Source organism: Urocampus carinirostris, chromosome 3 (assembly GCF_059441175.1).
Source record: "Urocampus carinirostris isolate Australia breed hairy pipefish chromosome 3, RoL_Ucar_1.0, whole genome shotgun sequence".
In the NCBI taxonomy this organism is placed as follows: Eukaryota; Metazoa; Chordata; class Actinopteri; order Syngnathiformes; family Syngnathidae; genus Urocampus; species Urocampus carinirostris.
Genome location: NC_142351.1, coordinates 47,272,566 through 47,300,324, shown reverse-complemented (window position 1 = coordinate 47,300,324; position 27,759 = coordinate 47,272,566). Strand labels below are relative to the sequence as shown.

General features: G+C 38.8%; 2 protein-coding genes and 1 long non-coding RNA gene across 7 annotated transcripts in view; 1 reads left to right on the top strand and 2 right to left on the bottom strand.

Moving 5' to 3' along the window:
• Positions 1-718: 718 nt before the first annotated feature.
• On the bottom strand, positions 719-13,179 carry tmem51a (transmembrane protein 51a). Of its 2 annotated transcripts, none has more exons than XM_088332104.1 (4): positions 12,968-13,179; positions 6,619-6,716; positions 5,702-6,173; positions 719-3,881 (listed from the first exon to the last, which is right to left on the bottom strand). In XM_088332104.1, the coding sequence occupies exons 3-4, from the start codon at positions 6,124-6,126 to the stop codon at positions 3,521-3,523; spliced, it is 786 nt and encodes a 261-aa protein (XP_088188230.1). In that variant the 5' UTR covers positions 6,127-6,173; positions 6,619-6,716; positions 12,968-13,179; the 3' UTR covers positions 719-3,520. The 2 variants fall into 2 exon arrangements, with proteins under 2 accessions (XP_088188230.1, XP_088188231.1); XM_088332105.1 differs by lacking the exon at positions 12,968-13,179 and adding an exon at positions 11,501-11,580.
• Positions 12,276-27,759, top strand: LOC148369874 (uncharacterized). 2 transcript variants are annotated; one of them, XR_015850060.1, is made up of 4 exons: positions 12,276-12,404; positions 14,450-14,598; positions 23,032-23,164; positions 27,616-27,759. It is a non-coding gene; the product is annotated as an uncharacterized LOC148369874 (long non-coding RNA). The 2 variants fall into 2 exon arrangements; XR_015850061.1 differs by lacking the exon at positions 12,276-12,404 and adding an exon at positions 13,982-14,081.
• kazna (kazrin, periplakin interacting protein a) overlaps positions 18,363-27,759 on the bottom strand; it is a 230,353-nt gene continuing 220,956 nt past the window's right edge. For all 3 annotated transcript variants that reach the window (XM_088332102.1, XM_088332101.1, XM_088332103.1), the window contains 7 exons: positions 24,818-25,026; positions 23,016-23,134; positions 21,854-22,085; positions 21,671-21,772; positions 21,426-21,592; positions 21,224-21,365; positions 18,363-19,156 (listed from right to left, as the gene is read on the bottom strand). In XM_088332102.1, coding sequence (XP_088188228.1) covers positions 18,998-19,156; positions 21,224-21,365; positions 21,426-21,592; positions 21,671-21,772; positions 21,854-22,085; positions 23,016-23,134; positions 24,818-25,026 — 1,130 coding nt within the window. In that variant the 3' untranslated portion in view covers positions 18,363-18,997. The remainder of the gene's footprint in view (positions 19,157-21,223; positions 21,366-21,425; positions 21,593-21,670; positions 21,773-21,853; positions 22,086-23,015; positions 23,135-24,817; positions 25,027-27,759) is intronic.

Below are 27,759 nucleotides of genomic sequence, written 5' to 3'. Positions count from 1 at the left end.
GACTTATACCACATCAAATTCGCTTGTTTTCCATTTAAAGGTCTGACCGTCATTATTTAAGGGTACCACATATGCCAAATACAGGGCGGCCACTGCACAGTTCTGAGGTCATGGTATCAAATCCAGCTACCATTTATACTATTATTTGGATTTATTTTTTTTAAAGACGAGATTTTAAAAAATGCCAATCATAAGAAAGTAACATTCCAGTGCAAACATGATTAAGTCAAAGATCTTGCACATGATTGTGCTGATTTAGTTTTTCTTAATTTACTGAAAAAAAATGTTGTATGGTTAAAAAAAAATGTTGCACTAGCAGATTATTTTATCCAAATTTAAATTTGTTCTCGTTATTTTTCTGATTATTTATCTCGAAAAAAAAAGATAAAATGTTCTGAAACATGAGAAACAGGTTAAAAATGTAGTCAAATTCAAAATTACAGTAAAATCCACCCATCCATTATCTGTACCGCTTATCCTTATTAGGGTTTCAGGGGTGCTATCTTCGGGCACTGGGCAGGGGCACCCTGAACTGGTTGCCAACCAGTCGCAGGGCACACAGAGACAGACAACTCGCTCTCATTCACACCTAGAGACAATTTAGATCGGTCAATTAACATGAAATACATGTTTTTGGAGTGTGGGAGGAAACCGGAGCGCCCGGAGGAAACCCACACAAGCACGGGGAGAACATGCAAACTCCACACAGGAGGTTCGATCTCATGACGTCAGAACTGTGCCGCACTCGCGCCAACAACTGCGCTGCCGTTCTTACAGTAAAATCATTAACCAAAATGAAATGAAGAAAAACTTTTTATGATCTAATTCTAATTTTTAAATATTTTGAAAAGACGATGTACCTTGAGACAACAAAAAAAGGGTGCCTTGGCTCAAAAAGCTTTTTTTATCCTTAAAAAAAAAAGAAAGGACATATTTTAAACAGACTTATTTTATATATAAAGTGAGATAGGTAATCTGCTAATGACCACATAATATAGTTAATGCTACGTTGCAACACATGCACGTTTAAAAATATGAATAAAACGTCTGGCAAACTTTCAAAGAGGGACTTCAAGGCTTGAAAGAAATTCTAAGCTATTTTTTTTTTATGTTTTACTGTGAATGAGCACACATGCTAATATGAGCTACAAACGTTAGCTTACCCTTACAGCTTAAAATTCAGCAGGTGGAACCACTTTAATCATTTTCCATCAACCCCCACAGAATTAGTTCATCGATTGCGCCTCGCCGACTGACCACAACAAAATTACAAGTGGCTGCAACTCGAAAAAAATGTATATTTTTTGTAAAAGTAACACGCAAAACACGGGAAGATCCTTTCTGACAAATGTAGCTAGTCACTGCCGACCAGTGACCCACTTGGCGTTTTAGTCCCCAGGGCTGTGTTTTGTAACCTTGACAGAGGTGAAACAAAAAATGCTCGTGCCAGGGACCTGGAACCGGGTACCTTTTCATCATGGAAAACCAAAAAGGAGAGACGAGGCGAGGAAGGCTGGAATTGTGTAGTGGAAAAGCACCTTTGGTGAGCAAGTGTCGTTAATTTTTGCACGTTAATGCTCAAGATCATGTGACTTGGTTTTCGCATTTGCATTTATTTCTTGTTCCAAAAGCTCATGTCTCTTAAACAACAAACATGCTTTTTTTTTGCACTTTATAAAAAATAATACATTTACAGGTGCAAAGCATACATTTGTATGTATTTTGTTTGTTATTTGACAAACACTGTTTTTTTTAATTAATATTGTAAAAACTTCTGTTTTGTGCTCTAATTTCTTATTTGTCCACAAAATTTCAATATTTTCTTCTTTATCCGATTCATCAATTATCAAAAAATAATCGTCAGATGAATCAATTAATAAAATAATCGTTAGTTGCAGCACTAGAAAGAATATTTAATAATTTTAAGTAGCATTATTCTTTTAATATGTGTTCGTTTTTTGTAGTAAAACAAGAACAATAATTATGAAAATCAAAATTGTGTAACAACAGGGGACTGATCCTTTCCTGACTTGAGTAGAAATTACTCTTGAAAAAGTGAAAAATATCCGAACGTCTTTTTAAGTTTAAGGATGATTTTTTCCATTTTACCAGAGAAGCAAGTATATTAAAAAAAAATCTAAAATGGAAAAAATGTATGCACATTTCCTGTTAAAGGGGTAAGCATATTTTTACTGTATGAAGAATCTGCTTTACAACAGGTCTAAAATCTGGCAGTTTGTGATGGGTTTCCTCTGGTTTTGATGGGATTTTAGTGCGGTCCAATGTGAAAGCTGAAATTTTCTGTTTGGTAACAATGTCTCAACCAGCCCAAAATCTTTTCAACCATAAAACTATTTTCCTTGCAGACATTGTTCTAACAGTTTTCTCCAAACATAGTAATATCCCCAAAAATTGGATTTTTTTTCTCTTTAAATTTACCAAGTACACGAAAAATAAGTCAATCTAATAATTCAATTTTTCTGAATTTGGACCGTAGTATTTTGGTGAGTACTTCTTGGAGCCTACATTTTGAAAACCTGTGGTTTTAACAGTAAAAATGTGTCCGTGAAGGGGAGAAAATCACAATTAAACATCAAGTGCATAGACCAACCAAACCTGTCACTATTCTGTGAAACAAAGCAAACCATAGTTAAAAAGCAAAAATTACAAAATGTATTGGTATTAATAAACTTGACTCTGTCAATGCTATCAAAGTGTAAACGATGTCGGACTCAGTAGGTCATTGAAAGGTTCTACACATCAAAATAATTTCCAAACAGGTTGTTTGTTTGTTAAAATGTTAGAAAAAGTAGAAAGGCAATGGCCATAATCGTCCACAAGGTATCCCAGCAGACATCGTCCAATTGTTAATGATAACCATCCAAAATTGTTCATGTCTATTATGTTAGTTGAAAGTAATGTGGGAGTTTTGTTTAATGAGGTCACAAGTTACAATGATAAAGTAACAACCATCATGTTACTGTTCTGGGAATCTAAATGTTGTTAAATCTTTTATCTTATTAATGTAAAATGTTTAATTGCATTCCATTCATGAGCTGATAAATTTAAAGGTGAGTTCTTAATAGGTCATAGTAGCATATCCTTTTTGTGCAGAAAACAACTCTTACCAAAGCTGTTTTGTCTTTTGTGAAGCTTGAAATGTGCTGATAACAAAGTCACTCCAGGTATGAGTCTATTTAACTACTTGTGGTTGATGAGGTCAAGCCTGCAGATTCAAGGCTGGCCGGAATAAAGAAGAATTGATCACATGCTCTTGGTCCCTGAATGCAGGAAAAAAAAGGAATCCCAAGATTTGCCGTATGCATGAAAATATACTGTATTTTTTGCTTGTCCACCTCAAATTCTTAACGCAGAGGAATTTGATGGATACAAGTTTTTGTTCTTTGAATAAAAAAATGATATGATACCAGGACCTCTGCGCACAAGTTCATCAAAGCTGGTCCAATTCAGTCCAAATGAAAGACTCTAGTAACAAACTACCCAAGTTTGAAAAATTTCATCAGAGAGGGGGTGCCTTGTCTTCATACTGTGGTGGTGGGGTGAGAGGTTCTATTGTGATCCCAGGACTGGGTTGAGAATTAGGCATTTTCTCTGATTTGATTCTGCGGATTTTGAGGGGAAGAAGTTTGCGGCCACTTTTGCCAGGTTTCCGACTTGAAGCGGAAGTAGTCGCGGGTGTCGATCTTGTCTCTGCAGGCTCTGGGCTTTCGAATTGTACCCCGTCAACTTGGACCAAGTCATCGTAGGAGGGAAGCTGAAAGGAGCTGGGCTGAGGATTGCTCTGACGAACAGGGTATTGGCCACTGCCTACTGCCTCTTCGTAGGTGGGCACAGCATAGCGTTGGGTGTCTTGCTCGGCACTACACAAAGGAAAATTTAAGAAGAGATAAATGCCAGGACTGCAAATATAAGTCGATGTTGTGGACAAAAATCAAACTCGTCGACAATGAATTCCATTGTCAACAATTGTGCCAGACACCTTTTTCCAACTACAAGAATATGATCTCTGCTGAGAATCGGTCTTGCACCGTGGCGTGTCCAGCGGTAACATAAACATACAGAAGTGGCAGCTTTAACATCTTGTACACGTACCAAAACTTCTAAAGTTTGGGAGCATTTTAGCCTGGATACGGCGAATAAAAAGACTATTTGCAAATTTTGCAAAGAAGACCTTGCATGTCATGGCAATAGCTCAGGAAAAGTGAAAACAACTAATGCTCAGGCCAATAGGATCAAGATGACATGCATTGTACATTTTAAAGATGTACATTTGGCTATAAAAACGATCTTGATTGTTATGCCAGACAGTGCCTTACAAAAAAATTTGCAATTAAATGGATGTGGTATAAAGAACAAATGTTTTTTTGTTAAAACGTTAAAAACCACGAACGTCAGTAGTTAAAACCATTTGATGTCAAACTATTGAGAATTGTTGGTTTTGTATGGGCATTATTCATTGTACCCATTTTTATTGTCGTAATTGTAATTTTATGGATAATTAAATCAAATCCACACTCAATTTAAGAAAATAATAATAATTACTCGATTATTCGACTAATAGTTTCAGGAGCTAGTGACTAGTAGACTATTAAAATAGTCGTTAGTTGCAGCCCTAATAAATGGTTGATGTGAGCAAAATACAAAACTGTACTAAATACATTGATAAAGATAAAAGAAGCAAACATCAAGACAACTTAAAGTAGTAAATAAAGGAGCTGGATGGAATTTTGAACTTTTACTCGCTTCCACCATCTCCTGGTGTGTGTCATAATTGCAGCCTCCTTCGTTCATGATCAAGTGCAAGTATGTACATTTCCTAGATACACTCAAATAAACTCTTCTTTTTTTTGTCTTTCTTGGGGTTTAGGTTGGCGTTTGGGTTCTACTTGAGGGAGTACTTTTCTTACTTTCACCGTTTTCATGTTACACCAAAAAATATAAACAAAACAAAAACCTGCAGAGGCGAGCATAATGTCACTCCTCAGCATTCCCCCTACCCGCATTCCTAATGTCCGTCCGAAACAGCTTTTCTATAAGTGAAAAGCAGATAGGTGCAGAGAAATATAAAGGATAGGGGCTCTTTGAACTAAGTTGTTAACGCATAGCTATCAAGAGAAAATATTTTACTTTTACTCTTTAAAGACCATCTCAAATGGCGCACCCCACCTTTAAAAAAGATCAAAACAGAGCAAAATGCTGAGTTTTAAAAGCAAGTAGGTGTATCTAGTGATGAATCGGACTTTGCGATTATCTATATCTTCCAGAACGGCTTTTTTTTCACCATTCTAAAACTGTGAGTAGTGTGAATGAGATAAAATGAAATGCTTTCTCTTACATCGTCTGTATCACTTGTGATATAGTGGTTAGTTTTTGGCACTGTCACCGCCGCGACCCGGGTTCAATTTCCATTGCATAGAATGTTTTGCGATTTCTGTCAACATGTTTTTGGAGTGATCAATCATTCCAAAAATATGGTAATATACCATAAACCTTGTGTAACACGCAGGAATAAATAATGAATGCATTTCCAATTTTATCCTCCAGTCTTTTGGGGTATATAAAGTGCACCTGGTTATAAGGCGCACTGGCCAAATTGGGGTTTTCTGGTGCGCCTTATAGTACGGAGTATACGGTACACTCTCATTTGAACAAAGTCTTTATTGTAACATAGTTTACTTACATTTCTACATCGCCGTTCTCCCTGGTTGCCACAGCTCTGTGGTTCTCTGTCTCCTGGAGGCGCCGCTGCTCCCTCTGCTTGTTCCTCATCCCCAGACACAAGGACAGGAGCAGCATGACCACCCCAGACGCAACCAAGACAAAAGCCACAGAGGAGGCTTTACTTTTCCTGTTCCCGGAAGAATCCCCATCTCCTCCACCTGCATTACTGCTATTCATGTTAACATCCGGGGAAGCAGGCACTACGCTCCATACGATCATGACGATGCCAAGGGCCACAAGTCCAACACCCAAAGCGCAAAGTGCGTATTGGGAACCAGAATTGACGTTGGTCTCATTGATGTTTCCGTTGTTGTTGTTGTTATTGTTGTCATTTGCGTGTCCACTGCTGTGGGGGCTGGATTGTCTAGCCGCACTGGGACACATCTTGATAGTCTTTCTGATCAGTTGATCAGGTGAAAATGGATGAAAAACTATAGGAGATACAGAGCCAATCATTAGAATGTGTTCCATGGTATCAAGTGAGATCATATGCCTGGAAAGAACACCAATGTCATGAATGAAACTATGAGGAAATAACTTTCCTCGACCCACCCTTTTAGAGTTTACGGGAATCCAATCCCATTTTTTAGTGAAAGAGCCATAAAACAAGGTGATATAAGCAAAAGGAGTGTTGATGGTCAAAGATTTACATGTAAGTCACCTATTTTCAACTAGAAGCTCACTTAACATACACTGACTGTGAGAACACAAATAACACACAGAATCGAACAAGGATTTTGTTATCTTGCATCCATCCGTGCAATACATACGCCTGATTATGACAAAGGTTAATCCACACTTGATTTCAACAGCGCCAAAATTGAGAAATTAAAAACACATACCGATACATTGATAACAAGCACAATTGCATCTTACCAAAAGACCTTGATGCTCACTTGACAGCTGCTGTTAGCGCTCCCATTTAGGTCACAAATCCTAATTCTTCTATGTAAGTGGATGAGACTTGTGCCAACCTTAACCAAAAGAATGAAAGCAAAATCTGTGAAGATGCATCGATCACAAAAAATACATTTTTATTAATTTCATGCCTCTGTTCTGTTTTATTGTTCACCTGATCACGAGGCCTGAAACAATTAGTTGATGTTGTTGACGAAAATCGCAAACAGAAATAGTCAACAATGAATTTAAGTGTCGACTTTTGTCGCCAGACACATTTTGAGGCATCTCGACATGAATATAATCTTTTCTGAGAGTATCTTATGTGCAACAGCGTCTCGGTCTCGAACAGTATCATCAACATACAGAAAGAGAGGAGTCAACATCTAGAACGCGTACCAAAAGTTCTGGAGCAATTTATTCTGGATACGATAAATAAAAAGACTACTTTCAAAGTTGCATGCCATGCATATCATGGCAGTACTTCGGTGACGCACAAACATTGAAAAGGACGATGAACAGTAGAACAAAAAAGCGTCAGACTCCCCTCGGCAAGATTCAAGTAATATTCAAGCCAAAAAGGGTTTTGATGACATGAATTGTACATTGTATACACGTATATTTTACTATAAAAGAGTGCTTTGTGCCAGACTGTGCCTGACAAACATACTTGAAATTAAATGCATGCAGTCTAAAGAATAAATGTCAGTTGTTAAATTGTTAAAATGATAAATGTCAATAGTAAGAACATTTGATTTCAAACTGTTGAGAATCGTTAAAATATTTCGTTACAGATTTTGTAGTTGAGATACCTGCTCCATGCCCGTACAGTCGTATTTTCCCGTACAAAATACAAAATATTCGTACAACATATTTATTCTTTTTTCAGAATGACGCATGATGGGAAATCCCCAGGCGGCAGACGCATGCGCACAGTAGCATCAAACCGCTCGCTTCGTTTGCAACAAAAAAACAATACCGAGATAGAGGCTTCCGCGGCGAACTCGTTAGACTAGATTGATTTGCCGTTTCGTGATAGTTGGTGTTTACTGGATGGTACCCATAATTGACAAATTTGCGTTTTTCTGTACAGATTTTCTTGTACGTCGTACACGTCTTAAAATGCATCACAGACGTACTTTGTACGACAAAAACGTACAGGTTGACAGGTATGAGATGACCACACTATGCACACAATTTGATTTATTTACTGTTCTACTGCTGCTAATGAGCCTGTTCTTAGTTTAGAGCAGTGGTTCTCAATTATTTTCGGTCACAGCCCCCTTAGGAAAGATCGATCTTTTTTCAAGTGATCACATAATATTGGCGGGGACAAAACAAAGATTGGTTGATATTGATGGTAACACGTCATCTCCGTCCATGCCAAAACTACATCTTTCGGCAGATTCTTGCTGAATAAAAAGTCATTTTTAACAATACAAGCAGAGGCCTTTGCTTGTCTCCCTCCAAGGTCGCAGTGAAGTGCTACTACGGAAGGAGGCCTTTAGTTCGTCTCTTTACCGCTTTACTCTTCGCCTGTCTCCGCATCCTTGTTAAGTATTTTCTTTCTGAGGATCATGTGAGGGCCTGCTCCTTTTCACGTCTTCACTTTATACTCAATGCGTATACTCTGTGCCTAATGCACTGTGTAGAGGCTAAATGTAAATAAAACACTCAGAGAACGCCACTGCCCACTGTAGTGGAGGTACAATTGCAATTTCTTTTAGAAAAGTTCCCCTTGACAGAGCTTCGTGCCCCCCTAAGGGGACCCGCCCCACAATTTCAAAACCACCATTTTAGAGGGATACACTTTTTTACTTGATTTTAATCTTTAATTTATTTGCCTGTGCCTAAAAAACTTTATCAATGTTTATTAAGGGATTCGTGTCTCTGATGACTGAGCACAGCACCAAATTATTTTTTGGGGTCATTTGTATTTAATTTGTGTACGGATCCACAATATGTTCAATAAAAGATCCATTATTTTATTATGCCCATTGGTCTCGTGTTATTTATAATTTTCAGCATAAATGGATCAACGTCATCCTAAATTTAAGAAAAAAATAATAATTACCCAATTATTCAACTTATCGTTTCAATAATCAGTGGCCAGTCCTATATTAGAACAGTCGTTAGTTGCACACCGAATGATCACTTAGTTATTGTTTTCGGTTGATGTACAAAATTGCAATTTGTTGAAAATATTTCTGTGTTCCGGCCATCTCAAATTTTGCAATATTTTGATGTAATGGTGTGATTTATTATCAAAATATGGTCCCCACTAAGTGTTACATTAATGCATGTGAAAATAGTTGACTTGAAAACATGAGACTGCACACTGCTTCGTATGCCTCTGCTAGGAGACACCGTTATCTTTCGCACATGCACATAGACACATAATGCAAAGCTCCAAAGAATGTCTGGCATGAGCCAAAATTATGACATGGACAGCTGTGTACAGTCCCCTGGTTATGTCCTCTCAGAGCTTTTCATGAATGACTTCATGCAAGGGTTTCTCAACACTTTTTCATGCAGTTAGTAGAAATCAAATAGAAATCAAGAATAAATAAAGATAAGAACAATATAGTATTGCTAGGATACAAGTGACTACACTGAACGTCATATAAATATATACATGTAAATGGCATATTCCAATGAATAAATAGATCAAGCGTTACATACTTTCTATGGAACTTTAACTTTTTGTAATTTGTAACAGCATTTCAAATGAACTGTGATTAGCTAAAGAAATATGAAGACCTGTGCGGAACTGAATTCAAAGTCTGAATCTCGCCTGGCAAAATGTGAACCCATTGGTAGTTATCGTCCGATGCCAACCACAAAAGACGACTACGGAAAATACATACTCGGTTATTAAAACTGAACTATTGTTCGACAAATGGGTTTTTGCTTCTGGGTACCCATAGCAGCAAGGTGGCGGGAAATTTTGTCAGTTCCTCCTAGGTGAGGCTCATGTTATGTAGACAAATTTGTCACGTTTCTTGACAAACGAGTAAATAGAGAAATGCACATGTTAATGATAGTTGATATGTTTTAAGGCTTAGTTCTTAAATCAATATCGGGTTTTTTTTCTCTTACCACTGGGAAGCACAAGAAATACCCACAGTCCCTCTAGTACAGGGTTCAGCAACATTTTTGAGTTGCAGGTTAAATTTGTTTGAAAACATTTGCGCAAGGGCCAAAATAGAGAAAATAATAAAAGCTGATTGAATGTCATTTTTTGTATAAGCAAATAGAGAGTCCTAAATCTGAGACCTCAGATAGATGAGGAAAACAGAGAACATATTTAAAACTGCAGGTCTAACCAGAAGCGGCCTGTTTTTTCTTAGACTGCTCTCAGCATCGACTCACGGGTCGGATTAAATCCCTAGGCGGGCCCCATATGGCCTGCGGGCTGTAGTTTGGACCACTGCTTTAAAATAACGGGATATGCATTTCATTTAAAGGGACAGTGTGTAATTTTTATGGACTCATAAGCGTGAAAAACTAAATGAACACAATTTTTGTTAAAATAAAAGGCAAAAACACATGAACTATCAAACAAACGTGCATTTTTTGATGGGCCGATACATTTGTATTCATCTTACAAAAAATGAGCCTCAACTAAAGGGATTGACCACCATCTTGCTGCAACAGGTAATAATTGGTATAATATGTCTGAATTTTTACAAGGATAAATGAGTACTGAATGTATAACAAATGTGATTGACCTACTTCATAGTTTGGTGGAATACTGGAAATTTAAGGAGATAACATCATGCTTGCTATCGGGACAAATTAGATAAGGCTCATGGAATTAATTAGAGGTATAATTTTGCAGTTTGGTCACTTTGAGTCTCTCTAATTTGTATTCATCCTTGTGCTTTTTATCACTATTTCTGGTTGCACTACACAATATTGTGACATCTCGAGGTCAAATAATACACACTGTCCCTTTGATGTAGCAAGTGAGAAGTCAAACTTGCTGATACAACAATGAGTCTGGTTTGGACCCCCAGCAAAAAAAACAAACAAAAAAAAACAATATGGCCTCCTCCAAACCCCCCATTCTACTTGATACTTATGCTGCATTCCAGAAAAGTGGAAAGTGAGAGTTCTAAAAACTCCGACCAGGAACATATCACAAAAATGACACTCGAGGTGGGAGGTCCTAGTTGCAAAGTCCGTGAACCCCAACTTCTCCAATTGCTTCAATCTAACACAAGAGTGTCAAATTCAATTGCACAGAGGGCCAAAACGCAAAGCACACCTTCTGTCGTGGGCCGGACAGGATAAACATTTATTGAAGGCACTAAAACTTGATGTTTTGTTTTTTTACATAAATATGAATAAAAAACAGACAGGTATTATATAGGTATATTATTCCAGGATGAACAAACTTAACACTGATTAAATGCTCTCCATAAAAAATATCACCGGTCGAAACTATACAATTTCAAAAGAAGGAAATATAAATAAAATCCGTGCTTTTCACTTTAGGAATTTTGCTTTGGTGAAAATCATATACTGGGTCATCATAATCTTTAACTCTTCAACTTTATGTACTGTATCTTCTGCTCTGCATCAAGGTTTTTCAGCCGTTTTACATTCAATTCCTCAATTACTGCCACATTAGCTACACAAAGAAGACACAAATATTTCCGGCAGTTAACAAATATTCAGCCTCTTCTCAGTTTTGAAAGGCTTCGTTTTCCGATTCAACTTTTGTTTGGCCTTCCGCATGATCCACAGCAACAGTCACATCACCCTGCATTTATCCCTTTAGCCTTCCGTTACATCGTGGTAGATAGAAGCTCGTCCCCGGACGTGGCATCTCCGCTTCCTGATACTAAAGACTCACTGTTAATGCATCCCCTTTTATTCTCCATCTGGCCGACGTGTTGTTTGTCAGTAGATAGTTTGAAAAGTGTCTGCACACGTCAGGCTACAGCTAACCAGATTGATTTGGAAGTCTTGCAGCAGCATGGCAGCTGAAGCGCTGCATTATGGGATCTGTAGTTTGAGAGTTGTCAGCGTTTCATACAGCCTGGCCATTATAGTAGATGTGTATAAAATTAACATGTATATAAAATACCAGCTCGGTGGCCTTGGGGGTAGGGCGCCCGTCCCAAGACTGGGAGGTTGCTGGTTCAAGCCTCGACCGAGTCATACCTAAGACTTACAACATTTGTACTCATTGCCTCTCTGCTTGGCGCTCGGCATTAGGGGTTGAAATTGGGGTTTGGTCACCTAATGACTCCCATCAGTTGAGCAAGGGGGCTGGGAATCCCCTCCTCTGTATCAACCTCCCAGAGTCAGAAATATGAATGTGTTCTTGACTCTAGCCACCTCCCACTAGGGGAATACGGCTCCGGTAAAATTATTTCACGGGCCGTGAGCCCGAAACCTATGAACAAACATCACCCTACAAAATGGCGATGGAGGATAGTAAAACAATTTACACGATTATAAAAATGTATTTATCTGTGTGCTATTGACCTCAGATGTTGTTTTTCCTGACAATTTTAGCGCTTGCAAGTAGGCAGGTTTCATGAAGGTTCAAATGTTTTGTAATGAGCAAATTGAAGAACAACTTGTTGCGATTAGCCATCTTTGCTGTTTACTTTGCCTTGCAACGCTTTATGGTCGAATCTGGTCTTATCCGAGTGGGAGAAGTCAGACTTCCCGCTTTTCAGGAATGCAGCATTAGAACTTCCCATGGTTCAGGGGTACTGCCATGATATGCATCACATTCAACTTTGAAGGTAGTCTTTTTATTTATCATATCCAGAATAAATTGCTCCAGAACATTTGGTACGCGTTCTAGATGTTGACGTTTCCTGCTTTCCTAGCCGGGAGGTATCTTATTTCCCATCTTCACTGAATGCAACATTAACTAGCTGTCAAAATGGCAAATGAGAAGGAAGCAACTACTGACTTCTGCAGATAATAGTGGGGCGTAGCATCATATTTTAACTTCTGACAAATAGTCATTTGAAGTCCGTGCTGCTACGTGACTTTTTACTGAGTTAGTGCAATGTTCAACGAGAAAGGTCGACAAGAATTTCCAATTAAACCCTAAAGGGGTACATTTTCTCCCTAACGAAGAGACGAACCTTTCTAAAACAGCACGATTGTTGAACCAATGCTATGGTAACATGTTACGTCCCGGATGTCTTACGCAAAAACTTACGATACGTGACATCACAATAATTGGCGACACACCCTGCGGTTGTTGTGAACTTTTAGTCTAAACTCTGTGTAACATATGCATTTCTTTCGAGTGGGGTTTCTATAGGCTACGTGTGTTTGTCTTTTGTCCACTTACCTCCCCTAAACGTTTCCATCGCCGCCAAGCGAACTGTATTTGCTTATCGTGTGAATAAGGCGTGCAAATATGAACAGAATCACGTTTTTTTTTTTTTTTTGTGGCAATCTAACAGAACCCTAAGACGAGCTGTTGTTTCTGAGAAACAAACTGTTCCGCGGAGAAAGAGGGAGCGGGAGTGAAAGACACAAGACTAGACGGGGAATGAGGCTACTTCCACTTCAGGGTTAACCCTTTAATGACTGTTAAACTTTCAGCTGCGGGCTAACGTTTTGTTTTAACAAGCTGAGAGCTACTTTTGGTTAGTATTTTGCGCAAAGGGAACTCAGGTTGAACTGCATTTCTCAAATGACTTATCATGCTATTACTACGTTGTTACTATGTTATTACTAGGTTTGTTATTGGATGTAGCTAGAGGTAAACAGACTCAGCTAACAACTTTAAAATTATTTTACTTGAAAATCATAATGACCAAGCACTGGTGAGCTATTGTAAGAACAGGTCCGCTGTCACCTCAGCTATCATTCAGGGGCACAATATATTATATCGTCATGATTGTCTGAGTTCTTCATTTGTTGTTCTTTTTTCTTTCTCAGTCATTAATTTTAACTCCTTCATGATTATTCATGTATTTAAGTGTAGTTATTATTGATATAATCACTTCAGGTGTTATTCAGTCTCCACATCAAGGGTCCCCAAACTTTTTCATGTGGGTGCCACATAACTTTTCCCTTCTCTGGTGAGGGGCCAGCGTATATTAGTATCGGAAAAAAGTGTGACAAATTCAGCAATGCCTTGATGTAAACATTTATTGTTTTCCAGAAAGCCACAATCAAATTAGCCCTGTGTATTCTTCACAGTACAAAAGTCAGAACATAAATATTATCACAAACGATTAATGAAATAAATAATAACCAAATAACCCTCTCTGGATTCGTCGCAGAACAAAAGTCAGAAAATAAATAATAACTTTTTTTTGTGAAATAAATATTGGACAAATATCACTCTGTTCTTTTTAGGAAAAAAGCCATGGAACACAAACGTTCTGCAGTGCTGTGCACAGACTTAATAGTTCCACAATCAGTTACGTTTACAGAGCATTGGACCACCAGTGGTATAGCAGATTTTATTTATTTATCACACTATCTTTAGAATCAGAATAATATAAAGGCTTTCCCTGCTAACTTAATCACAATTATAAGTATTGACCTGCTTTTGAATAAGTTTGGCCTTGGCATTGGCATTTTTAATAAGTGATCACATAATATTGGTGGGGACAAATCAATGATTGTCGCCTGTCCTGTTTGCCTATCTGATTCGCCTGTCCTGTTTGCCTGTCTGATTACACCTGTCCTGTTTGCCTGTCTGATTTCGCCTGTCCTGTTGGCCTGTCTGATTTCGCCTGTCCTGTTTGCCTGTCTGATTTTGCCTGTCCTGTTTGCCCTTCTGATCTCGCCTGTCCTGTTTGCCCGTCTGATTTAGCCTGTCCTGTTTGCCCGCCGGACCCCCCTGCCGAGCGCCGAGTCCGGTCGTCCGACGCCGATGGCGCATGCCTCTCCCCGTTCCTGCGTGTTCGGAGGAGGGAGCGGGGTTGCCCCAATCGAGAGCGTCGACCCATTCCGGGGTGCGAGGTAATAATTTTTCTTTTTGGGACCTCAGGAGCTGTCCCTTAAAGGGGGGGCTCTGTTGTGTCCAGCATGGTCGCCGTGGCGACCGGCTGGCCCCGCCCCCTGGGCACCAGCTGAAGCAGATCGGCTAATTTGCGCGTTTGCTTCTTAAGGGGGGTTTTGGGTTTTGCGGGTGCTGGCTCATTGCATTTTCTGTCTGCATTTTCCGTTCTGTTTTGCTCTGTCCTGTTTTGTTTGATTCGGAGGAAACCTGTGTTTTCACGTCTTGAGTAAAAGCCTGTTTTTGTTCTGTTTTGTCCCTGAGTTTTGGACGACTTTTATTTTGCTAAATAAAAGTTTTGATCGTCAATGCAGATGAGTTCTCCCTCCCTGCCTCCTGCCTCCGTTCTGGTCCGGTCTCCTCGTGACAGATTGCTTAACAGTGGTGGGGACCTGTCTCCTCCGTCCCTGCCAAAAGTATGCCATTGATTAAAATTAAAATCCGTCAAATACTTTACGTTCTTCCATCCCATCCATCCATCCGATTCAAGGCATATGCTGTCCAAAAATAACTTAATAATGTTAATGAAAATGACACAGCCACAGATTGCCTCTTAGTACACACCAAATAAGCCTAATGTGCAAAAACATGGACTTACACAAATGGCCCAACATAAACAAAACTCAGCAGAATTTTTATTGAAAAAAACTGCTTATGCACTGAACGCAGGATTAATAAAATGACATTATAGATTGAAAGCTGAAAATTTCAGCAGGCAGTCATGAACACAACCTTATTAAAGGAAGTCACCAGCCTAAATGATTTGTTGCCACCTTGATCCTCAACCAACTAAAAGGACTTCTACTGACATCTGCTTTATTTTCCTGAATTTGAATGTCAGAAGCTTGCAGAATCTGACGTGTTGCTCTCAAGACATAACCAAAGGCCTGGTAGACACAAATGACAAAAGCAGTGTAGAATCAGTTTGTATAGGTTGCATTGTTGTGATCGTAGCTTTTCCTTCTATTAATTCAGTTCTCGGAGTTCTCTTTTGTAAGTTACATGGAGGAACTGAGACAGGAAAGCACAGGAAAAGCCTTGATTGCATTGAGTTCTTTCTTTTAGCTCAAGTGATCAAATCATGTATGAATAAGCAATAATGCTAGTGTTACATAAGTATCTACATATCTCAGTTTAAGTGAAGTTTTGACATTGCTTCAGCTGTGATTATTTCCAATCTAAGTTCAACTGGATGCATTAATTTTAACAAAACAAATCAGTGGGATCAGGGAGAACATACTAACTCAGAAAGGCTGAAGTCCTTGGCTTTCTAAGCTAGATGTCACTCGGTCAAAAGTTCAACTGCAATCCAGCTGTGTCCCCATGACAAAAAGTAAAAACTTCTTTTGTAAATAAGCAAAGAAAGTTGCGACACTGTAACGGGCTATTTCGTAAGACTGCAACTTTGATTCGTCACGTTAATGCCTGATGAAAATACCGCCAAGCATCATATAAAAATATAATTCTTTCAAAATACCTCAAGTGTATCTCACTTCTTAGTTTTTTTTCAGTTAACAAAAATAAAAACACTCTGATACGATAAAAACTCAAATCACACGAGGCACGATAATTGATTTTTTTCCTTTGCTGTGTAAATGGCAAAACAAACTGCATATGTTTATTTATAGAGATAGATCAACCCTGCGACCCTAAGGATAAGCGTTGCAGACAACCGATGGATGGAGGAGATGCATCAAATGTTTTATTATTCATTTCTCAATTGCATGTATAAATTAGCCACTTTTTCCACTTAAATTCATGTTTTCGAATAGATTACATATTGTTTAAAATGTATTACAATAAATTGAAGACATAGAAAATATCAAAAGAACCATATATGCAAAGGGCTGTTATGAATAAACACTACTACCATTTAAAGATGACACAAAACATTTTATCAACAACTTAATATGAAATGCAATGACTTATTTCTTGGAGTAAAATATAAATTCGATGTATGAATTTTCTTCAATGGCATTCAATATGCTAAAATGAAACTCACCTGTATGATCCAGTACAGAATTGGGACGGTCACTGTGCTTTGAAAAGAAGTCGATCAAAAAGAATGTGTCACATTGCTCATATGGGGGTTCTGCCTGCTGTCACAGGCCATTTGTTTAAGTTGCCATATGCAGTTGCAGTTCCATGGTATTTAATATTTATCATTTTAGAAGAAAAAACTCGTCTTTTTGGAGCACCATGTTTGTTTTTAGATAATTATAACAGGAAAACAGAATAAAAAACGTTTTCAGTCTCAGAATTTGAAAGATTGGCTACATAGAAAGTTAATTCTGTTTACTGTTTTTGACAGTTCAATATAAACTAATCAAGACACACACACTCTGGGATTTATGGAGTTTTCTCTGTATTAACACTGCTGAAGAATCTTGAACATCACATAAACAAAGAGAACTACATAAAACAGAACAATAGGATTTTGGATTTTGGCTGTTACCGGTACTATTATTATGTAAGGCCCTTAGTCCAAGACGTATTAAATGATCAATTTTGCAGTCCATGAATTTTTTTTATTGATCAGTTTAAACGAAAAAGGTAAAGATACACAAACTCATAAGGAACTTGCGGAGTTAAAACAATCCACCTATTTAGAGGACAGGAAATTATTTAATAGCATGTCATAAATGAGACATTATTCGCCCCTGCACCAAAAACAGTTTGTTGTGGGGGGTGTTCCTTGGCAGGAGAGATTTTATTGAGCAGGGCCCATGTCAGAGAGAAAAGAGTTTGAAGCTTGCATGTCGGTTTTATAGGTGGGAGGCAGGAGTGTGATTCAAAATTAACCTCCAAACCACCAACCAATCCATCAGGGAGTTCTGTCACTTCCTGTTAGGACCACTCTTTTGTGTGATGCTGGCTGGGGTCATCATCTCTACATATGTGTTATTATATATGAACGAATGAATGGATAAAACTTAATCTCGAACTTCAGAAAACCAAATAAAACAAGTCAAACACCAAAATAATGTCAATGAAAGCTGTCCGAAAAGAAATAGGAAGAAGCATATGCTCATTTATTCCATCCATCGATCCATTTTCTGCGCCGCTTGTCCTCAGTAGGGTTGTATGTATGTATATATATATGTATATATATATATATATATATATATATATATATATATATATTTTTTTTTTTTTTTTATTTCATTTTATTATTTTTACTCTTTTAATGTTCCCGACGTGTCATTAGAGCATCACCTGCATTGAGACACAATACCTTTTTTCGGGTGGCATTGGCACATGAATAGAAAACCCAAAGAGTGAGACCAGATAGAGACCAGTCCAGATGGAGACTTAAATCCCGAAATGGGCGTACGAAAGTATAGATTGTTTGGAAAAGATTAACCTCAAGATGCAACGAATCCAATGAGAAAAAAAAAGAAAACTGAAGACTGGAAGTTGAAAAGTAGCTGTTCGCTGGCTCTTTTTCGCAAAAAAGATTCTGAGTCCACAAAACTAGGAGCGCTGAGACAGCTTTTTTTTCACATCTAGGTTAACCAACTTCATTGCCTGTGAAAGATGGTGGTCATATCTAAACTCCTTATCACTATTGTTTTTTATTATTATTCATTCATCACCATCCTTGCTTTGCCCTCCAGTGATAAATACATCTTTGAAACACTGTATACAAAGTAGTTTTAACATCACACGTAAAAACTGTCAGTGAAAAAAAAAACAGTAGCTCAGACAAGGCTCAGTGATGCGGAAATGTTAATAAATGAAACTCTTTATTTTTTTATGGAAACAATATCCCATAGCCTGGTAGGAGAATAAAGAGACAAACATGGATTATGGATCTGAATCCATCAAGTCAATTCATGTACTGTAGATGTATTTTTTTAGTTTTAATAATAATCTTTATTCATGAAGTTCCATCTTTCTTTGTTAGCTTTACTTATACCACCTGCGTTACACCTCTTCATCCTGCTTGTAGTAGCACAGAACGTATATCAACTCACGAATAATTAATAGACGTTGTTCTCACTTTGTATTCAAGTCAAAAACGGGGTGTGTTTTTTAAATGAAAATGACAAAATCAAACATTATACTCAACCAATATTATTTTTGTAATTTACAATTTTCTACATTGACAAGTTATCGCACACATTGGAAGGGCAAAAAGCTATGAATGACAATTATTTTACATTGATAAGACCTTTTTTGTCTCAAGTACCCTGTTGAATAGAAACTCATACTACAAATCCTATAAGTCCAGACAAACAGCAAATACAAAAATATTCACTATAGCTTTTTCCGGAGAGGAAAACCAAACAAGTAAGTGCAGTCAGTTATGGAAGGCTTCGCCAGCCAGGAGCAACATAGCCGTCTCACATTCGTATTACTTTACACGTTTGTAACCCCCATGTTGGCGTAAGATCGGACGGGACTGCCTTGGACCCTGGGAGGTGTTTGCTCTCTGCCCTCACGGGATAAAGACCCATAGCTGTTGTGGTAGCTCAAGTCCCTGCCGTTGCGCATCTTTGGGCTGAATCCTGTCGGTGGCTGCAAAAAAATAAGTGCCAACTTTATGAATAAATAAACAAAAAATAGATATAGAGCAGATAGAAAATATTGTCTCTGAAATTAAATATAAAAAAGAAAATCAAACAATGAATGGACAAATAAATACATAAATAAATGTACACATTCCTGCACCCACCATAAATGAGGTCCGATTGTTTTACTTATGCCCTTGTTATAAAAAAAAGTACAATGCCTGTTTAGTTTTAATTGTACATCCTGTTGTGTCATGATTTTCCTATTGCCCACACCTGTGCCCGCTCATTTGGCTCCAGCTGCTGCTCATTTCCTGATTGGTTCCCCTCCTATTTAAACTCAGTACTCTCATTTAATCCTGGTCAGCCAGTCAGCGAACCTCTGCACTTGTAAGGCAAGCACTTTTGACTCTGGTTCCCGTCTGTCCCATGCTATCCGGTATCCTGCTCATCTGCCCCTGGTTTACCAATTGTCTCTGTCTACCTGACTTGATTGCTCCCTCCGACCACGCTCCGATCTGCCATCCCGGCTGCCCGACTTGTTTCCGTCCTCCGACCACGCTCTTATCTCGTGGGCTTCCCGCTTCTCCTGCCTGGCGATCACTGGGTCGCTGGCTTTTTTTTTCCTGTGCCTGATTTCTCCATTTCCTCAATAAAGCTTGGTGTGAAATGTTACGCGTTTGGGTCTACCATCTGTTCTGGTTCTCACATGTTGTGTTTTAAACAAAAAAAAATAATAATTGCAAAATTAAACACAGAAATAAAAAATAAATTCAGCATATAATAATGAATAAAAGTAAAAGTGTAAGAACAAAACACAAAAATAAAAGCATTTTTGCAAATAGAAATATGGTGTGTGCGTTTGTGCATGCGTGTTCCAGCAGTTACATTAGGTCACGAGTTTGTAGAGAAGGGAAGAGACTTCCACTTCCACCACAACTAAGAAAAAAACTCGCCAGATAACCTAATCTGTTTCAAATGCATTTCAAAATTTGATTGGTGGTGCTAATTTCATTGTGATAGCTTGTTATAGTTGAAGCCATTTAACTAAGAGGAAATGTGCTGCAAAACAAACTGTGTATCTAAAACATATGGAAACAAAATATATGTTCTGTGTAAATGTAAGAATAGTCTGAATGAGACATCCTGCATTAAGGGATCACTTTGATCTCTAGTAGATCTCAACAGCATCTATTGTTCAGCTTTGGTTTCTCCTTCTCTAATGACACTCTCCCCCACGATTGAGTTTTTTTTTTCCAGATATGTGGGTGCTTCAGACATCTGTACCTTGGAAGACATTAACAGTATCTTGAAAGTATGTTATGTATGCAAAGGTGCATGGCTAATACCAAGCTAACTGTTTCTATGTGGACCTTGGTGTTTGTTTTGCCTTCATATACATGGCAGTTTGTGATTTGGTATCTTTTAGAGTTTCTTTAGAGAAATATATGACTACATTTTGGGCAGCACGGCGGCGCAGTGGTTAGCGCGTCCACAGCACAGTTCTGAGATCGTGAGATCAAACCTCCTCTGTGGAGTTTGCATGTTCTCCCCGTGGTTGCGTGGGTTTCCTTCGGGCATTACGGTTTCCTCCCGCATTCCAAAAACATGCAATTGAGATTAATTTGCCGGTTCAAAATGTCCCTAAGTGTGAATGTGCGAGTGAGTTGTCTGTTCCTGTTTGCCCTGTGACTGGCTGGCAACCAGTTCAGGGTGTCCCCTGCCCACTGCCCGAAGATAGCTGGGATGGGCTCCAGCACCCCCGCGACCCTACTGAGGATAAGCGGTGCAGATAATGGATGGATGGATAACTACATTTTGGTAACGTGTTGCATTCTTGTGTATATTAAAACATTATCAACCCAAAAAAAGGCTGGCTGTCTAGCTACACAACCACATGTCATGGAGACGGCACACTGTAAAATACTCAAAACGTTTAAAGTTGAGTGTGTTGTAAATTGAGCGTTTCCTGCCCTTAATAAATACTACATAAGCTAGACATGTACAGTATTTTGACTGCAAGCAATTATACTGTAGGATTCAACACTGTGTGGACTTTATTTATTTTGTCTACCTTGACAGCTCTTCTCCTCAGGGAGCATTCATCATCCGTGTGTCGACTGGCGGAGCCCGGTGACCGGTTCGGCGAGTTTTGGCGCAGAGGTGTCGGGGGCGTCCTTAAAATGAAACACTCAAAGTCTTCCTTAGCATCCGCCCTACAACATTCACGTCTTAGTTACCCTTGAGAGAATGTAAAAAGGATTACAGGTATTTACCTAGCCTGGCCAATCAGATTTGTAAGCTCTTCTTCAAGGTGTCTGCGAACCATGTGCTTGCTGCTGGGAATTGCCATGTTTGTGGCCAAGGTGTCGCTAGAAAAATTGGGCTCCAGCACCATGACAGCGCCATGGATGCCACTGCTAGCCACACCTTCTGCAAACTCCTGGATGTTTGGTGGAAAAGCATAGATGGTGCAGTGCTTGAAACCCCAAAAGTCAGTTCATTCAATCCTCAACCTCACCTTGAGGTCAATGTCTTTAAGCCATTTGATGACACGATGGCACGTCCATACCAAAGGGTCCGTGTTCTGGTGTTCACACTGTACCCGGCGTGCCTGCAGCGCCTGGCGAGCATTTAAACAAGCCATTTTTACCTCAGTGAGATTCTCTCATGTGTGTAAGCTACGTTCAACGTTGCCACTTACGTCTTTGTCAAAATTCAATGAGTGAAGCAGCTCGATCCCAAGCAGCAGGCTGACTTGGTGGAACTTTTTGGAAATGTTGAGATGGCGCTCAAGGTCACGGCGGGTCAGGGAATGAAGCAAGCGTCCATCCACCAAGTGGTTGTGGAATGCCTGCGAGTACTGTGGCAAGCCCACGTCACTCAGCCAGGCCTTGGCCACCCAGTGGTGGTCCATATCAGCCGCCTTTGATAGCCTGAGCACGGGCACGGGCACACTCAGTTGTGGCCATGGCTTTGTGCCTCAGATTTAATAAATGATTATATGGACCATGGTCTCTGACAGATCACTGACGTCGAGTTGCTGACGTTAGCGCCCGTCGATGCCTGTTGCCTTTAATGTTTGACACCAGTATTCTGCTCTAATGAGACTTTTTATATTTATCCAGCCGTGAGTTATTGCACTGTGTTTTTTTCTCGTTTTTTCTTCCCTTTGCACAGCACTTTTTGTAAATTCCTTATCCCACCTAAGCTTTCAAATAGACTCACGTGTCCGAGTTTGGATGCTCCCTGGGTAACACAACTATGAGTGCTATGTGCTTATGGGACAGCTAATGAGGACATTTTTTTGTGCAGAAAGATAAAAAGAACACAATCAAAGAACACAGGATATAATAACACAATCTAGCAATAATTGGTGATTTGGAAGAACCCTTTTAAGTGTGTGTGCTTTATATTTTAGAGTTGGTTTGGTGACATCTCAAAAATTGGATTCTTACTGGCATCGGTCTAACAAAGGGTCAAACGCCGCTTAACAGCATGTCATTTGTTTTATGTGGACACAAATACAAAATTGAAATATAACAAAAATACATATGATTACATTGACTACATTGAAAAATATTTCTGTATTGCCGTTCAGCTTCAGTGGATGTCATATAGTATGGCATCACTTATTGGTCGAAAGTAGAAATATACCTTATTTGAGGCAGTGTCCGTCTAAAACAGGTTTTTCCTCTCCATTGTTCCTCTGAAAAGGTTTTTTTTTTTTTTTTTTTGCGAAAATTGTGTCATTTGAAGTGTTAAATCTTCATCAATGTAAAATAATAAAGTTATGTTTTGGATACTAGTGGTCCAGTCTTCAGGTTGATCTGAGTTCAGTTGGCTAAAAGAAAAATAAATCTCACCCTTTTCCATTTTCAGCCTCCCTGTAGTCTTCAATTGCCAGCCGCAGTTTACGACGATGCATCATACCAGTTACACCCAAACCCAGCTCCAAGTCTTCATCTGTCAGCCCCAATAATACCTGCAGTACAAACATGTCAACATAACCCCGGTAAGTGAGAGCATCACCACTAAAATGTTTATCTACTGCAAAAGGCATTGGGCAAGACACTGAATCCCTAATGCCCCCAAAAGCAGGTAGTTGCCTTTAATGGCTGACGCTGCTATCGGTTAGTTAGTTTGTAAAAGGGAAAGTGTGAAGCACATTGTAAAGCCCTTTGAGAGGTCTTCCTTGACATGAAAAGCGCTATATAAATGCAGACCATTTACATTTACATTGAAAAGGTCAAAGTGCCGATTACACATGGTTTTAATGCTTGACCCGTATTCATTGTGAAGACGCGGTGGATATAGACCGCGTTCCGACCTATGTCATCACCGGATCACCACAGGATGTCTGCTCATTATTGACCCAAAACAACTTGAGTAGCAGAACGATTTTGATCGGAGAGAGACATTTGTATGTTATGTTGCGTTCTTAGAGTTGTAATTTACAAAAATAACAAGCTCGGCTCTTGTGCATACAGGTGCACGAATCACAATTTTAAGGACCAAAATTTCCCTGCAATTCCCAGAATAAGTAGGCGTTTTCAAAAGCACTACAGTGGCTTGTGGTTGCAAAACAATAAAATAACTGACTGGACCAACCACATAAGTTATCATGGCCATCGGATTTTGATTTACTTGAATGCCGAATGCTTTAGTAAAGGTGTTCACAAACCTTTTTCAAGGTGGGAGCTACCTTTTTTCGCTAATTAGCACAAGGGGCAGCTAGTTTGATATGCATTTTTAGAGCAACACCTTTTAATGCTAGTACTATGTTGTTACTTTGTTATCATCAGGTTAAATATTGAAAGTAGGGTTAAATAAATTCATTCAACCACTGAAAAAATATTTTACTAGAAAATCACAAAGACCAATAGGTGAGTTATTTTCCAAACAGGTTTGTGGGCACCTCAACTGTCTTTAGGGTGCGTTACGTTGGGGACCCCTTCTTTAGTAAGTGTTGGAAAGTGTTTGCTACCAATGCCTACGATAGACTGTAAGTTTGCTGACATTGGTACCGGCACTAACTAGTAGATCTTTTATAACAATAACAATGTTTGACAAGATTAATAACACTGTTGGTAATGTATACTTTATATAATAAATATTTACTAATAATACAATATTATAGTTTTAAAAATGATAATTATTGTCGTTTTCTTTATTGGTATTTATCCCACCAACACATACAATGTATTTAAGGTGCACACAAGCCAAGGAAAGTCAGTTCTTCTAAAGTTTTATTTATTTAGTGAATTATGCTACTTTGAATATTGGCTTGTCATTCGAACCACCATTTTTGGTCCTTTTAACTTGCTGACATAAATAAGTATTTTACTCGATACTTAACCAATTTGGACTGGCGAAAAAGTCACACACAAAAGCTCCCCAAAGTGGCTTTCACAATATACTGTATCTGTTAACTGTTTAGTGGTGTTCTTGTTTAATTTTATCTCTCGAATAAAGTCGCTATTTTGCTGCTTGTAACTACTTTGTGCTTGTTGGAGAGGTTACTATCTATGACCCAATCTTTTTCTGTCAATCATCTGGTATTAACTGGCAATGTGTTCTGCCGTTCTGCCTTAACAATGCACGTGCAGCTGGGCTACGCTTAAATTAGTATACAAACACGGAAAGGGGTCTATATGCTTTTTCCTACCTTCCCGCTTTTGACGTTTTCTGAGCATGCGCGTATGTACATGGGCATTGCCATGACGACCTCCAACCAGGCCTGCACGGTGCCTGCCCTCCACTGAGACATGGGCGTGCATCTGGCCAGCTCCACCTGCTGCAGGCGGTCCAGCTGCTCTTCGGGGCCATCCGGCAAGCTGAGGCTGAGGCGGGTGGGGCTGGCGAGGCCATCAGATTCTGGATGAGTGGGTGAATGAGTGAGGGACAGGGAAAGGACATGTGGGCGTTGCATTTGTGATGGCACAACGTGGAATAGTGACGTCATATAAGAGTTCTCAAAGCAGGGGTGGGCTTGAAAACATGGATAAAGAAGATCCCTCGTAAAATCAGATGTAACATTTGATCGATTAAACATGTTGATTCTTTTTTAAATAAACATGTCCTTTACCTGGGCCAAACTAAATACTGGACCTGGATTTTTTGTGGCCCACATTCCAAACTTTGTCTTCCCCTGCCTACCCTTAAGAGTGACATAACAACTTCTGGTTACAACTACAAAAGTAACAGACATTTATTACATAATGATATTAAGGGATGTATTTTTTGTTTTTTGTTGTTGTTGAAGTGTAAATCTGGGGGTGGGGGGAAATCGACCCTAGCACTATAGATGCTATTATTTTTAATAACATAAAAATGAAAAATACAATATAAAAAACCTTTTAACCCAAATAGTTAGGTAACCATACATTATTTATTCAGTTATATACCTATTTTGAGATTAATTTGAATATTTTCTAAGTAAAAATAAGAGGTACACTGGCAGAGAAAAGGCCCAGAGACCCACAACAAAATAGAAAAACAAAACCCAACATTTATTTTTTTGTTTATCAGGAAGGCTAAAAAGGTATCAAAGACATAAAGGGGAAAATGGATGATGTATTTTTTTATTTTTAGTGTATTTTACATCTGATATTAAAGCCTCCCCGCGACCCTAATGAGGATAAGCGGTACGGCTGATGAGATGATATTAAAGCCTGCTAACATGGGGAGTTTTACCGGAAAACTAACACAAGAGGAGGGTTAACAAATATTAAAATATTTAATGAATCTAGCTGTCATCTGAGCGTACATCAATTATTTTATGTACAATATTGGCCGTTTCCTGTTTGATGACTCTATGAGCCCATGTACATTTTTATAACCAGAAGACGTTTTGCTACAGTTATATTTACTCGGAATTACGCCTTCTGTTTTCCTATTTTGTCAAAGCAACATAAACTGCCACCCGTGACGTTCGAAGAGTTTCAGCACCAGGGGGCAATGTAGAGCTAGAAATTGTCCTGAGAGAGGAACTACCGTACTTGGGCATCTCCATTGCATTAGTGTTTAAACCATTCATTTTGAAATACATATTGTATTTGTCTTGTATGTGCACTGTATGAAGTGTACATAATCTAAGACACCAGAATTTTTCTTAAAATATCAGCTAGAAAACACCTCCTGTAGAACACGACTGTAAATTTGCCACAAAGAGATCGAAATCAATCAATATTAATTGTGCCATAATGTAGCAGGTCCAGCCATCCATCCATTATCTACACAGCTTATCCTCAATAGGGCCGCGGGGGTGCTGGAGTCCATCCCAACTATCTTCAGGCAGTGGGCAGGGCGCACAGAGACAGACAACTCACTCTCATTCACACCTAGGGACAATTTAGATCGGTCAATTAACATGAAATACATGTTTTTGGAGTGTGGGAGGAAACCAGAGTGCCCGGAGGAAACACATGCAAGCACGGGGAGAACATGCAAACTCCACACAGGAAGGTTTGATCCCATGACCTCAGAACTGTGCTAACCACTGCGCTGCCATGCTGCCGATGTAGGTCATCACTTACTATTCATTATCAGTTTTTAATAACCCATAGTACTTTTGATTAACTTTTGTCAACAAGCATGAGTTCATGATACCAGTCTCAACCATATAATAGTGTATATTGGAATTGGATTCCGGAAAAATGTTGCTTGTCTTTAAAACATATCAATAGAATAAAACTGGAAATGCTGTTCTCTTGTGTATTAGGGCCCTGATTCCAAACTGGTGGCTGGGACTTAGAAATGAGGCGTGTGGACAAGAGGGATGGTGGATTTACCACACTATTTTGTCTGTCATAGAATTGTCTACATTCAATAAAAGACTGTAAACGTGTACTGTCACATAAAGCCTTCCGCGTTTGCATTTATAAGTCAAGTTGCTCCACCACAGGTAAGAGCAAAATTATGTCTCCTTGCAGTGAAACACTTACAGGCATGCATCACAAAGCTTCAGTTAAAATGTAGTACTGAAAGTAATAGCAATAATCTAATTCCATCGTCACAACATAGTAATAACATTGTAAGGGCATCACAATGTTGCATTAAGACTAGTACGGAGATATCAAACGTATTATTTTAAATGAGGCATTAGAAGGGTTTTTCTTTCTTTTATATTGGAAATATATGAATATTTTTATTTTTATTTGACTGATAAAGGGTTTTGCTTTAGAACTTGCTTTCCTCCTACACAGAACTAAAAGTCAAAATTCATGGTAACAGTCGATACATTTCCGGTTTGATTTAGTATGTAAACGGTCTTCTACATTACAAATGCTGTCCTCGGTATTTTTAAGATGTACAGTTTCTTGGAAATTTAACATATTTAAATTTAGCAAAACAGTGGTTTGCCAATTAGCAACCAGAGGAAAAATGCAGGTCATCTGGTGAGAACGGTGAAGAACCACGGGACAGCTATTAGTGATAACGAATTACAATTTTGCATGTTTCCAGCATGGCGTCCTTTCGCTTTCAAGGGCTAGGGCGAAGAAGAGTGCTCTTATCTGGAGAGGAAAGGAAGCCATTTGAAAGCATCTTTGAACACATGCACACACAAGATTAGAAACAAGGTAAATGAACATACACACACAAATATTG